This window comes from Heterodontus francisci, chromosome 30, assembly GCF_036365525.1.
Source record: "Heterodontus francisci isolate sHetFra1 chromosome 30, sHetFra1.hap1, whole genome shotgun sequence".
Lineage (NCBI taxonomy): Eukaryota > Metazoa > Chordata > Chondrichthyes > Heterodontiformes > Heterodontidae > Heterodontus > Heterodontus francisci.
The window spans coordinates 59,999,203-60,014,523 of record NC_090400.1 but is presented as its reverse complement, the minus strand read 5'-3'; the positions used below and the strand labels follow the sequence as shown (position 1 = coordinate 60,014,523).

At 41.8% G+C, this 15,321-nt stretch overlaps 1 protein-coding gene across 1 annotated transcript in view; it reads left to right on the top strand.

The window, feature by feature from the left end:
- crk (v-crk avian sarcoma virus CT10 oncogene homolog) overlaps positions 1 to 15,063 on the top strand; it is a 38,373-nt gene extending 23,310 nt beyond the window's left edge. Inside the window, exon 2 of the mRNA XM_068010811.1 lies at positions 5,741 to 15,063. Coding sequence (XP_067866912.1) covers positions 5,741 to 5,878 — 138 coding nt within the window. The 3' untranslated portion in view covers positions 5,879 to 15,063. The remainder of the gene's footprint in view (positions 1 to 5,740) is intronic.
- Positions 15,064 to 15,321: the final 258 nt, after the last annotated feature.

Here is a 15,321-nt window from a genome sequence, read left to right as displayed (position 1 = left end):
ACTAGTACCTGGAATGGGTGGGCTGTCTTACGAGGAACGATTGGACAGGCTAGGCTTGTATCTGCTGGAATTTAGAAGAGTAAGAGGCGACTTGATTGAAACATATAAGATTCTGAGGGGTCTTGACAGGGTGGATGTCGAAAGGATGTTTTCCCCTTGTGGGAGAATCTCAAACAAGGGGTCACTGTTTAAAAATAAGAGGTCGCCCATTTAAGACAGATGAGGAGAAATTTTTCTCAGAGGGTCGTGAGTCTTTGGAATTCTCTTCCTCAAAAGGCGGTGGAAGCACAGTCTTTGAATATGTTTAAGGCAGAGCTAGATAGATTCTTGATTAACAAGGGGGTGAAAGGGAGTAGGTGGAAATGTGGAGTCATCAGTTCAGCCATGAACTTATTAAACAGCGGAGCAGGCTCAAGGGCCAAGTGGCCTACTCCTGCTCCTAATTCATATGCTTGTATGTTTAACATAGAAAAATATCCCCAGGGAAAGGAATTGGACACTGAGCGGGAGTTGAGGGGTGGGTGAAGAGAGCCGACTGTAGATGAAGTCGAAGAAATTGTCTTGTGGGGGCTTTAGAAGAGTGGGAAGATGATGTAGGAAGCTATGGGTTTGAGACAAGAATTGACATGCAGGAGCAGGGGATTGTCGGCTGTGCCATTTATGAAGAGGAGGGGGCTTGAACCTGATCAGAATTAGAACACCAGAGAATTGTAGGGCTAGAAGAGATTGAAAACGTGGGGTAGTGATTTAGGCTAGTCTCAGGATTTTGAATTGATGCACTGGGGGCTGGGAAGCCAGCAGGGGTGATAGGTGGTCAGGACTGAGTATCAGAATGCAGGCAACAAACCTCTGGATAAATGGTGTGAAAGATGAACATGAAACTAGGGGAGCAGTGAGTTGTTCAAGAACCTTGAGAAATTAGAGACGGGGGTGGTAGCTGAGCTTGACACTTGTGGCAAATGTGCCATTGCAGGAATTGTGCAGATGGCTGGAAATCCTGATTCAAATTGGCTATTTCTTTGGAATTTAATCCATCTCTTTAAGGGAGCAGCTGTGCTTCAGGAAATTAATCCAATTCCTGGAACTTGTACCAGCAAATTCTAATCCTTTTCCTTGGTTTATATTCCTCTGTGACTTGCTTTTGTTACACTCAAGTACTAGGCAATATTTGCTCAAGATGCTGAGGATACCCCGTTTGCTGAAGCTGTTCGGAGTATGGATGATTGCAGCAGTTGTGTGCAGCCTTTCTTCCTCCCATTTTCCCATAAACGCCCCCCCCACCCCCCAATGCATCAATGAATAGAAGGGTTATGTTGCTGTTCCCGATTTCAGTTTTCCTTTGCACTTCTTCCAGTTTGACATCTTTGTAACAGACAACACATCTCCTTTGCCAACTGTGTTGGGCTGTTGATGCCATATTGATTTATCTAGCTCTACTGTGCTTCGAAACCTACTGGTGTTATTTCCCCTACCGAAATCATATCTTGCTGCCTCTTGAATGATTACACAGTCCTATTTGGAAGACCTCATAGGTATTGGTCACTCTGTTAACTGTTCTTGTATTGGGTTGTATTAAGTGCGATTTTAGTGCCAAGGCACAGGTGTCAAGCAGCTAGCAATGAACCTAAAGTAAGTTTGCAGGATTCAGAGAGGCCAGCTTTCCCTGCTTTTTACTGCAAGCTTAATTTGGGGTTGCTGATGTTTATTTAAGACCCTGTGGCTGAACCTGATTAGCAGAGGTTCATAATATAATGGCAGCTGTTGTGAAATGCTTCCTGACATCAGTTGTGAACTTCCACCCTCACCTCCAACACCAACTGCAAGGAACTCCTGGATTTCTCCATTGGAGATTATCCATGCAGCTGGACTTCCATGTCTTTTGGGATGTCAAAAACAAATGAGGCGATGTGTTATTTTTGAAATGTAGACAATGCTTCAATTTGTGAATAGCAAGGTCCCACAAACATTAAGGGGAATGATTGGTGGTGGTGTTGAGGGATAAATTTTGGCCAGGACACTGTTAGAAACTCCAGTACTGTTCTTCAAATAGTGCTGTGGGATCTATAAATCCACATGAACAGGTGGATTTAACATCTCATCCAAAAGATAGCTCCATTGACAATGCAGCATCCCCTCAATACCACACTGAAGTGTTAGACCCCAGTACTCTCACCTGTCCACCATTTCCTCCCTGTGCTTTGCACCATAAAAAAATTGTCAATAAACAAAAGATGTGTGCTTGTGCACATGTTTTTACAGTATATGGATATTACTGATAAATGCCTGTGGTTGCAAATATTTTGTAGCTTTTGTACCTGTTGCTGCTCCTGCAACCTGTATTATCGGTACAGTAAATCTCACATCTTGCTTGGATTGTCTTTGTTTAGAGTGCTTTTAGTGCACTTAGTTCAGAAGAGTGATTTTAAACCTGACCTGTAAAGAGAAGATTGCGTGGCCAGAATAAGAAAAAGTAATAGATACGTTCATAAAGTTTCCACTGGTGTACATTTTCATGCTGATTCTGTTCTTGTCTCGGAAAGAAATAATTTTACCGAGCAGGATTGCATTCTTAACTTGAACAGAGTTTTACCCTTGGGTCTCCTTTTTTTTTTTCCAACCTCCCCCTTTCCCCCCCCCCCCCCCCCCCAAAATAATGGAGAATTTTGTTTTTTTTCCCCCTGACCTCATTCTGTCTCTTCCCCTAAACCGTTTTTCTTTAACTTTATTGAGGTGAGAAAAGAAGACCTATGTGAAGGTTTATTGCATTGAGACCTTCTATTCAAATGTATTGAGATAAAAGATTTAGCACAGTATTAACTGTTTTAACTCTGTCACAGTATGTAATGGGTTACAAACCAGCTTCAGCTATGTACAGCACACCTAGTTTACTTTTGAACTGGTCAGTATTTTATTGTGGCCAGGTGTCCAAGGAAAGAATCAAGCCATTTCATTCAAATGCAAGCATCTTGCGGGCCTGGTTCAAGTTGTGTTTGCTTGATCACTTTTGAGTTAGTGATCTTAAATCTGTTTGGTCCTGGATGTTCTTTTTCAGATGAGTATTTTGTAGCCTGGCTGGTTCAAATCACAGCTCTGAAGCCTTTTAGATTAGATAGTTTCTGTGAATGGTAAGTAAAGGAAAAGAACTGTTTGCTGTTTTCTACTTGCTCAGTAGTTAACGTTTTGGCTGTGTTGTCATTGCTACCGTTCCTTACCCTTAGTACTTAATAAATTTGTTGGTAGTTAAGCCCAAGTCATGGTCTATCATGTCATTCTGTTGCATTTTTAAGATGAGGGAGGTCACTTGATAAAACCAATCAACCCAAGTAAAATGATCGTGCTTTGAATCCCTGAGCACCCAATTGATTCCCCTAGGTATCTGGGTGGGTGAGGCACTCTGAGGAAACAGAGACTTGAAAGCTCACTTGACTGAGTCCAACAAAAATCTAGAGTTTAAAAAAGCCCAGAAAAGGAAAAGTGTGATAAAGAACATTGTAAGGGGGTAATTTTCAAGGAGCTAATTCAGCTTGCCTGTTGGGAGCTAAATGAATATTGGAGATAATTATAAATCTTGATTCAGCAAGTATTATTTACATTTATATAGCACCATTTGGGTCGGAAATTAATATTGTGTGTACACCTAGTTATTTATCAATATTAGGAAAAAAGCAAACTAGATTTTCACCATAATTGGCAGTGCTTTCAGTTTTCTTTTTGGAAGTAATGCTGGTGTCTGCTCTGTAAAAGGGAAAGAAAATTGATGGGTAGATAACTTCCCTGCTGACATTTACAAACAGTGTACATAACACGAGTGACCTTTCTCGGACTGAAGATCATCTCCACATTGAATCTCCTTGCCGTGAGGGAGAGAGCTGGTCACTTCAGTCAGTGGAATCAGAGACATTGAAACAGTTCCGTGCAAGGTAAGGGAAGGGTGGTGCTGGTCACTATTGGGTGAGAAATTTAATCTCGGTCAATGCTTGTTTCAGCATAGAGTGGGGGAGTACTTTGAACAAAAAATACCTTCATTTCTTCCCCCCACCCAATTCTTCCCATTTAAGGGAGAAAATCAATGATCCAACTTCCTTGATTTTTTTTTTCCCTTGAATCAGTAGGGTGTTGCCGTGATGGCTCCCCTTTTTGTGAAATGACTCACACTTTGCATAGTTGTGGCTGATAGCTAGCATTCAGCACTTCCCCAGGTGTCTGAGGACATAGTAACAGCCGGGCAATTTATCCGTCTGAACCTGCTGGATTTCAAACATCTGACTCCTTTGTTTGAAAGAATGTTGGTAGATAAGCTTGTGCTGTCTATTAGGATCTTTATGGGTTCTGCTTACTCATGGCTGTTAGATGTTAGGATTGCTGCATTCCAGTCATTGGTACTCAAGGCTGGGACTGAAGTGATGTAACCTTCTCTGCTTTGAATTTTATTTTCTCTCCTCTCATGAAGGGCAGTGTTCGCAGGGGTGCCAGCAGCCCTCCAGTACTTTTTCCAAGCAGCCATTCTTTATATTGGCAGCCTATTTGATCACACAGACATCACCAATAAGCCTGATCTTACCTTATCTTCTGACATCCACATGCTTGTACTTCTCCAGCAGGAGTTACTGGACAGTACTCAGGTGCATGCATCTTCTCTAGACCCAAGAGTGCAGATGCCAATTGTAAAGTTCGTCCATGGCCAACCTGGCTGAGAGCAGAAAACTTCTTGTCGGCTGAGAATCAAATATTGGACTTTCTTGGTCTGTGTGGCTCAGGCCCAAATTTATCCAGTGAACCATGGGTATGGTTATGTTTTGTCAAAGTTACGAAACAACCTTTACTTCATGGTATAATTTTCTTGTAGATTGGCGATGTACTGGCATTGGTGTGAATCATTCTTGACGCTTTTGTTTTTAAAGCCTCTCAATCTTTCATGTATCTAAATAAAATGGCATCTGTCTGAAATTCTGCAAATAACAGTTCAAGATGCCATTTTTGAGAAGCAGTTCCTAAAATCTTTTGTAGTTAGTATATAGCATTGCTGATCTTGGCATGGCTCTACAGCCAGATGGAAGTCAGCAGTCTTGGACAGGTTATGGGGCTAGAAGCTCCACTCAGCATCAAGCAGGAGTCCTAGAATATTACAGCACAGAAAAAGAGGTGGTCAGCCCATCAAATCTACCCTCATTTTTTTTCTCCATTTGAGACAGCGATTTCTGGAAAGTAGCATGTATAGATTTGTGAGAGCACGCAGAGGTTGCCATCTGGAGCTAGCATGCGGAACTGAACAAGATGGGCTTTGGTTTATAACTTTGGGAATTCTTAGGGAGGTGGATTCTTGCACATCAGAGTTTTAACCAGGCTTGTTACCAATTGCAGCTCAACAGTGAACGTGTGGGAAAGCACCAAGTGGTGACCAGCCATTTTCTGAGGGCAAGTCATACAATCTATTGCCGTGCTCACCTTGTTGCTGCTGATTGCTGGGACCTGAGACCATGCTTTGAGACAATGTCAGTCATGTGAGGCCTGTTTCAGCTCTTCCCTAACCTGATCACTTTAGTGTGAAACTCCTGAAGTTCACTGAGTTGTTGCTGATGGACGTTGAGTTTGTACTAAAGACTTGAGGGCAAGAGTAGTAGGTGTGTTGTGAATCATGTGTGGGACTCTTGTGTTGCACCATTTTGATATTGAACTCTGTTTAAAGCTGTTGCATGTTAATTTTAGCCTGTATTGTGACCTATTTTGTTTCTTTTTGTAGGTTGGTGACCTAGTGAAGGTAACCAAAATCAATGTGAGTGGCCAGTGGGAAGGAGAATGCAATGGTAAACACGGTCACTTCCCTTTCACCCATGTTCGACTCCTGGATCAACAGAACCCTGAGGAGGACCTAAGCTGAGTGTGTTTTTTTAAAAACAGTGATTTGAATTACGGATGGGAACAAGCTTTCTGTAGTTCCATTTTCTCCCACACCCCACCCCCACAAAGACTTTGGCCCTTTGACTTTTACGGTAGCCCTGTAAGATCACAGCTGACTTGAGCTATGAAATGCTCTCTAAGTTTGCAGCCTGCGGATTGCAGTGAAGAGCCGTGCTGGCATGATGTTTTAGTGTTGCCTTCTCTCATCTGACTCGACGGTTATGTTGTTCATTGGTGCTTGAGATATGGGACATCCCTGTGATATGCAGCCTTGTTGGAGTATCTGTCTTGCTCCAGAGCAGCCAATCAGAACACTAACTCCCTAACTGATAAAAAAAAAACTTATATCCACACAAGTGTTCTGGCTGGTTCATCTGGATGCTTGTGAGAGAATATGTAAAAAGAGTGAACAGAGCTCCCCAGTGGCCAAATGGATAACAACACCTCTGGTGCAGCACTAAGCTGTACAGACCAGAGGGTGTCTGGTCTCCTCCTTGTTCTTTGTTGTTCGCAGGGGATCTACAGTTGTCCTTGGTTCCCCTGAGCCAGAGGGTGAGAGGTGGGTCAGGGGTGGGAAATTACTTGGAGTTCCTGCTCCTGGTTGTTATCCAGTCAGCTCTGCTGGAAACTGCATGTGTGGACTTAGGTTGAGGACAGGATCCAGGTCTGCTGTGATACCATCTGTGGTTTTTGCTGCCCACTGACTAATGCCTGTTTTGGTGAGGTTTTGGTGGGGTGGGGGGTGTTAGTGCAGTGGAACTGTCCCCCAGCACTAGTCAACGGCATGAGGAGAGGGAATAAAGATTAATCAGCCTCTTTATTACATGTTCTCGCACATTAACTTTGCAGTTCATGGTTGTAAATACTAAACACTACTGAATGGGAATATATCTTGCTAATTTTGGCTGATTTCAGGTGCTTTAATAAGCAAATGATTATGTTCTAAACCACCTATGTGAATCACTAGCAATCATGGTAAATGTTTTTACGGTAATCATCAGAGTGACACTACTTTTTGTGGGCAACTGATATGTCTACATTGGAACCGATGGACCTGTGTCTGTATGGTGCATGTAAGCAACTGTTGCTGGCTTTTTTTGGAGAACTCTTTAAGCACAGAAACTGCTGCTTTACAGTTTCACCATGAGGCCAAGTCTAACCTCAAAAATAAATGAAATACCACTTGCTCTAATTGCAGCCTTCTCCTGGAACCTTGATTTGCCAAAAATAAAATCCTAAAAATGCCAAGTGTTTATAAGAAAATGCAAACACAGTTTGTATTCTAAGTGCTGTCGCGTCTGGGATAGCTGCAAAATGAAACGCTAAGTAGCTAACACTACGAGGAGAGGGCAGCAGGTTTCAACTGAGTTTGCTACTAATCATTTAGAAACCGCTCATGAAGATGGGCAAGAACAATGAATTTCAGATTGATGTTTTAGCTTCTTAGTGGACCCGTGCCTAATGTCAGATGTTTAGGTGCACTTGGATGTCACAGGACATAACGATCAATAGTTTCTGAACAATGTCAATGAAAGCACTTTCCAGGTATAGTACTCAGACTGTTCCAGTCCTTAAACAGCTAGGTGGGGTCCAAAATACCTTGTGTTCCCATCCTTACTTTGAATAAAGTTACATTACTCTCCTGAAGCAAGCGCGAGTTCTGCAGCGTGTGAAAAATCAACAAGATCTTACAGGAAGATGTAAAGAAATGCCATGTACTTGGAAGCATTCTTCTGAACTGACCTGAGTGTCTTAATGTCTTATTGATGTTGGGTTTGACATACAGCACAGTTAAATATAAATTAGCAGTTGTACTCTTAATTTCTTCCAAAATGTTTGTTTTCTTTACAAAGGTCCAGTGCTCAAATGATCTTTTTTGCCTTATTCCAACTCCTCTTCTGATTTCAGATTGTACTGAAATGTTTTTTTTGTTGTAGTTACAAATCACAGAGCAATCAGCCAATGGATATATTTATTCTAGGTTTGTTTAGTGACCACTTTTTCTTAGTCTGCATGGCTGTGATGGTTTCAGTGGTTTGCAGAACACATCATGGAGGAACAGCATGTGGGTTGGATCAGGGGCTGGAGTTGCTCTTGGAGAATTCTTTGTTTGCTGCTGACCCTTGGGAAAGACTTGGAGCATTGATTGAGGGGTGGAAGAGACCATTCCCTTTAGGATCTAATGGGCAACAAAACTAAACATTTAGGGCATTTGAAATCTATGCGTTCAGTAGCCTTGTGGTAACTGGATTTTTTTTGCCTCTGCTATCCTTCAGAATAATGTTTAGAGCTGTGGTTTACCTTTGTCTTCGTTATCTGTTGTCAATGCCATAAGCTGAATTCTAATCTGGGCCATCTGTGTGAAGATTCCGATCGAGAGAGATTGGGAAATAGAAATTGAACATGTGCTTTGCTTGTGTTTCACATCTGTCATTAATTTTCTGCTGACATCCCATCACCTGGGTTCAGGAGTATTGAAAAACTTCAGTTTCTCTGTTCAAAGAACCACAAAGATGTATGATGTAAATGATTTTCAAAGCATCATTCAGAAAGTTACAGAACTATGAAAGGGATAGCACTAATTTCTGCGGACAGTTTTGAATGTCATAGTATCATCTGGCAAATGTACTTGTGAGGAATTTGGATTTTAGTGTGCAGATGTGGTTTGGTGTGGCAGTGATGTCTATAAACTTGGGTGGCGAGGGGTGACCAGGAGACAGCTGCCTGTATGCAAGTACTGCTTCCTCCGTGTGCCACACTGGAATATAAAGGGGAGCTGAATGTGAACATGTAGATGTGTGACTTTTCTGAGGTTCTTAAGGCAGTGCTGAAGAGAATTTTCGTGAGTTACTTAATGCTTGACTTTCCTAAATTATCTTCATTTCTGCTGTTTTAAAATCAATGGACCTTGGAGCAATGGGAGTGAAATGCATCTGCTACATTTGGGAAAAGTTGGTCATCAGGTGAGGGAACAGCTGCAACAGACCAACAAAGATCAAATTCAGTGGTAAGGCCGGGTGGCGTTGGGGGCAGTGGTGGATAAAACCTTGCAGTATTGGAGCTAGAGGGCTGGACACTAATAGTGCTCATTGGCTTGTTGCCTCGTTATTTTTGCATCTCTTTCAGCTTTTGGCAAGGAGGTGCAAGTGATCCTTTCCATGGAAGTATTAATGTTGTGCTTTTTGTTTTCTGTCGGTCACTCTGCTCCTCCTAGCTTTAACAATGCATAACCTGGGGCTGTAGTGTATCTGTGCCAATCAGTATTTTAGTAGGGTATTAAATAATCATGGCCCTTAAGTGGCACAGTGTCTCAATCATGTTTTACTAATTAAACTTTCAACCTAAATAAATACACTTGTCTTGGTCAGAGTTGTGTGAATAGTATGGCGTTTGGGAGCTCAGTGAGGGCAGTTTGAAGATTGAAGCTTCCATTCTTGTGTGGGGGGGAGGTTTAATATTTTTAGCAAACTCTCTGAGCTTGGTGCGCATTTTCTGTACAGCTTCATTGCACACTGTGATGTTTCAATGCTGCTCAGCAATAATTTTTGGAATATTTGAAGTTTCTTTCTCTGAACTTTGCTTCCCTCTTTGTGTGCTACTTTTATGTTCACAAACTTGTTTATGTGCTGAACTTCTCTTAGCTGGCCAGCACCCTGGATGACATCCACTAACTCAGCATAGACCAGGGATGGAACCTGCTGAACTCAGTGGATGAAGTTGTTGAGTCATTAGCAGAGCTGTAATAATTCGTTTTTCAAAAAAGTACTAATTTTCAGCCCCTTCCCGGGTCTTTTTGTCATTCTGTGAGGCAAAGGGGTAGGCAGCATAACACTCTATTTTAGCCCATGCCAGGTGTATTTCTTGCAACTGGGATTTTTCTCACTACAGTCCTGCATGTTGTTTTTATATTGCTGCTCCAAAACTTGAGCAAGAACTTACGAACTCTGACTGATGCTTGCCCATTTTTGCCATTTATCAGCCGAGTCCAGTGCATTTTCCACTGCATTTAATGGGCATTCTTGGCACAGGAAAAGTCAGGTCCAGTTTCTTTTTATGGTGCAGAGATTATTGATGGTCAGTATTGTACTAGGCTCCTTTCTGATATTAGCATGCTGTCACCCTGATCTAGTGCCTTTTAAATGCCTAGGTAATGAGTCCATGTGTAGAAGTAATTGTAACCCCAGAAAATGGATGTGTACTTGCTCACTGGGACCGCCCATTTGATGTAATTCACTTGAGTGTTCTGATGCTGTTAATTTCACACAAGCCACATTAGACCCTCAAGTTATTGAAGTGTAGTAACAGTTTATGCATCCTCTTTTTTGGACTGTCTGCAACTGTTCCCCTGGTAACTTAAGTGGAAGTTGCATCTGTGGTCTTTCATGCAGGGTCACTGCATCGGATTGTTAGGCTCTGGAAAGTATTGGGATGTGGATGAGAACAGGTTTAGGCTTTGTTGTAATACTTTAGCCTGTCGAGGCTCACGCATGAAGAATGGTCACTCAGACTTATTGGGGAGCCAACACCTTCAGTGTCTCCAATCAACTCGGGAAGTGGTGACAGCCTCTCCTAATCTGCAGATTTAATTAGCAATTAAATCTTGTGTTTGACCCCAAAACAAATTATTTTCTAACCATGCACAATTAAAATCTGAACAGGAACATTTTAAAATTGTTCTGTATTTACAAGAAGTTTCAAATAAAACCAAATATATGTAATTAGATTGTGATTATGAAAATGCAGTATCCCATTGTTTACAGACATTGAAAGTTTGAGGTTGCATATGATTCTGAAGAACTTTGGGAACCTGTCTTTCCAGCCTTAAAACTGCCTGCACACTGAAGCTTCCAAGTTTCTACTCTGCAGTGTTTGAATTCTTTTGGGGGGAGAGGTTGTGGATCTGAGGTTGAAGCATAACCTTGCTGAAACAAGTGAGTGAATTGTGAGTTACAGACTGTGCGGTGGGGTGTATGTCCTCCATTGATCTTTATTGTTGAGCTTTAGGTATTGCTGTTATCCCAGTGTTACTCAACCCCACGATTGAAGTGCATCATGCTATTTAACCGTACTTGAATTTTACTTCATTTTCTGGGCACTGAATCAGTTTACTGGCAATTTTAGTGTTGCCATACATAACGTGGTCACCAGTATTTGCCACTTTCTTAGATTCTCCAAACTGGTGTGATATAAACAGAACAAACTTTTTAAATGGGGAGGAGTTCACTAATAAGTGGAAACTCTCTGCTGCCATATTTTGCTACTTTTGAAATTGCTGCAAATAGCAAAATTGAGTGAAAATGTGCTGGAGGCCTTGTGTTCTTTCATGTAAATATTTCCTGATTTTACAGTAACCAGAGTTTTATAATCTATAATAAATTATAGTCAAGCAGAAGAGAGGGTGATTTCTTTTTTTCCCCCTTTGCTATCATGTATTGGGTATGTGGGTCCAATTGGGATTGAACTGATTACTGTCATTTAAAGCATTGATCCAAGTTGCAGAAATTACAGCAGTTACAAGGTCACAGGAGGACATTTGGCCTAGATTTCCCCATACATGTGCTGTGCTGGGTCTTCAACTGGTGCTATCCACCTTAATCTCATTTCCTTGCTTTTTTTTCTTTTCTGTCTTTTTCGAGTGCTTAATCCAATTCCATTATAAATGTTGCAGTCGTTGCCTCAATAGGCTCTTGTGTTAAACCAGCCATTGGTCCAATAACCCCTGTGGGGCAATTTTAAGAAAAAACACAATTTTTTGCGGGTAACGCTAAAGCCTTCTAGAGTCGTTATCTCCCTTAACCCCTCCAGGTTATTTTTTAAAACATACCAGTTTTTTTTTTAGACTTTTCATAACAACCATTTATTTCTGGTATCCTCCGAATGAATCTTCGCTGCACATCAACTCTATTAACCCACCTTTGCTCCATATCCCTTGCATATCTTTAACCCATCAAAAAATGTTACTGCTGTCTGTCTTAAATTTTACTTGCCCCAGCATCCACAGTCTGATTTTTTTTTAATTGTTTGCTCCTCTAGGTCGCGCTCTGCCTCAATTTTATTGCTACTTATGTGGAGGTGGAGGAGGGGGAACTGAAAATTTTACTTTAATTTTTCTACACTGAACTGTCTGCTCAGTCCACTAATCTGTCTCTATCCTGTTCCTCAGTTTATTGTGGCTCTTATTTGGAATTTAAAAAAAAAGTTTTGTGCCAATCTAGTATTCAAAAGTTGGAATTTGAGATCTGAAAGCTTGGACTTGTTCTGGTTTGCCCCAACACTGCAAACACAAAACACAATAACTGAGATGTTGAGCTAGTAGCTGCTCACTCAGATGAATGTTTTCTTATGGTAACTTTTTCAGCTACTACATGTGATTTGCACAGCTAATGAAACTCGACGCTTTTTATTTTGAAAAACACTTTTGTAGACATTTGATGATTTTCTAGCAGCGAAATATTTTTTTAATTGAAATCAGCTGTTCCCGATGTTAATAAGCGGTGCCATTAGAGGTGCAGCGTTAACTGCTCCTATGTCATCAGGCAGTGTGTGACTGGTAACAAAGGACACGTGGTACACAGCTGTAAATCAGTCCGTCCCTGAATATTTAACCCCAGGCCCCTTCCACCCAGTTACAAAACACTACAATTATCTGACTGGGTTGCACTATTGATGTCTGACTGCAGTGTTTGAGAGATTTCTCTCTTAATTTGTTAATGCCGGATGTTTCGATACACTTGAGCGAATTATTGAGCGTCAGCAGTTGTTGTTGCACAGGCCTGATCTACCTGGGTGTTTCTAACATGAGCAAAGACCGTATCAGAACACTTGTGCTGCAAGATGGAAATGTAGAGTTGTAACAGCACAAGTTGGCTACGGCAGGGATGACACAGTAAGAAAATTCTTGAAATTGCATACTGCAGGTCGTTCCTGCCCCCTCCATTTACTATTTGAATGGTAAGATTTATTAACATTTTTTTTTTAAAAATCCAGAAATTACATAGCAAGTCAAACAGATTGAGTGGAAAAGATGAGTTAATGCTTTGGAAGGGGAGGATCTCGCCTGCCTCTGTCAGGTGCTTTTGACCATTTGATGCTGTGTTGGGGCAGTTCCCTTATACTGTAGATTTTCCTCTCCACTGTATATGGTAACAGCCCTTTTGGTGTCTGCAGGACAAATCTGACTATCACATTTTCTGATAACTGAAGCTTCACTGTGATGGTCACTTGTACAGAGACCCACTTTGCAAAGCACTGACTTCCTGATCAAACCCCTACTAGTAGATCAGAATGAACCCCTTCACACTGCACCACCAACCCCGCAACCCCCCACTCGATCAAATGGCCTGCCAAACTCCCACATGATTGAGCATGGGTACAGGATTGCGTGGTGACTGGGGCCTGTGTAGTTGGTACCCCACTGAGGGCTCTGCATTTTCAGGAGAGAGGGAAATGGAGCAAATTCTGCAACAGCAGTAAGTGGCTGTATTTCTCTGCATTGCAGCAATATGTGACTTCAGGTCGCTTGGCAAAGTTGTGTGTGAGAGGAACGTTTCAAAATTTTATACAAGAGATCTTGCTGTTAACAGACAAAGATGTAGCCTGTAAACAGTTTGATTTGAATAAGGTTTTAAACCTGGTGTCTGGTACATAATTGAATTCTTCATACACTCAAACTCATTTATAAAATGGTACAGCAGAAACTCCTCCATGAATAGGAGGATCTTTGGAAGTTGATATAACAATCAGTTCATCTTGTTAGAATGCTTCCCACTGACAAATGGTTTTCCCCCACACTAAGAAATCTTTTAATCTTCGTGGGATGTGGAGAGAGCGCAGGGGACTTGGGCTGCAGGTTTCGCCTCTGTATTAATCACAACAGTTTATAAATTATATGCAAATGCAGAAATATTAATCTGAGATCTCGTCTGCCCAGCAATACAGAGGTATCCTATTTAAAGCTCCTCTACATGGATGTGACCCATCAGTTTATGAAGACTTAAGGGTGTAGATGACTGCTTGTTGGAGGACTGGGGTGTACAACATACCAGTGAGATGGGGATTCCCAGGTTTCTCACCACCCCTGCATCCAACCCCACCCCAGTTTGTGTGCTGCCCCAGCCATTTTCAGCCAGGGCCGGGAGAGGGAATCGCACTTGGGCTCAATACTGCTGGTTTAGGATTGGGCAAAATCCACCAGTGTTTCTGCTCCGGAACGTGATTGTTATCCAGCCCCACAGCAAGGTGTCCGCTGAAGTGAGAATCAAGTTTCACTGATGCCCCCATGTTTAAGTAACTAGCCGACGCTCGTTTGGGAAAACTGAAGCAAGCTGCCAGTGTATGTGCAGTTGTACCCCAGCCAGTCCTGTGCACTTTGAGGAGGGAAGTGGAGCCAGGGGGATGGATAGACAGGTGGTGATTTATACTGGGAGTATTTTTTTTTTACAGCTTTCTGTGATGGACTGGAAATGAATAATGCAGAGTGTGGATTGGGATGGGTCAGGCACCATGAGAACCATGCAAGACTTAATGGTAATTTGACTTTTTTTATTGTGCCTGCCTGACCCCCCCTCCAAGTTGTGGACTGATTTAAGGGAACAGTCCAGGCATTAAAAAGTAGACTCCAAATCTATCTTCAGTTCTATTCAGATTTGGCCCTGTACTTTGGGGTTCTGTTTGGGACAGAGCTGGTACCATCAATCTGTGACCCAGAACGAGCAGTTTCAAGATGCTGGGGCAAGCCTCTTTTTGAAAACCACATTTCCATCTTGTTGTTAATGTGTTTCTGCTCAAAGCCAGAGATTGAAAGTGAGGGACTCTGGATATTTTCTGGGGAGAGTGTTTGATTTCTGACTGGTTTTGCCCTGTTTTGCTAAATATATACAGGGAAAACTGAATCCATGCAAACTGTTAAACACTGCTCTCCCTCAATAAATGTCAATCAATGTTTTAAGATGCTGTTATTTTTGTATTTGTACTGTACCCTTGTTAATCTGTTAGGGGTAATTCTGGGTTATTACTGTGGAGATCTTAATGCATTGTGTTAATATGAAGAGATATCATTTACAACACTATATCCTCCATGACAATTAAAATCCAGCTTTATTTTCTGTAGCATGTACTGTAATGTATGTTTATTATACCTAGCAAATAAAATCACTTGAGAAATGATTATTGTGTATTATCTGCTTGTTCCAGGGTGAAATGGTACACTTTACAAAGCACTGCAGATTGTGTCCGCACACTTGAGTGCACAGCTTCAAGCACGTGAAATAGGATGAGCTTTCAGTGTATATTTATGAGGGAGTTCTCTGTCGTGAGCTGCTGTCCTTAAATATAGGTACTGACCTGGTGTCTCAAGGGCAATGTTGAAGATCTTATTCAGCAGAGCAGTGAGTCGCCTTCATATCTAGGCTGGCATTCCACCCA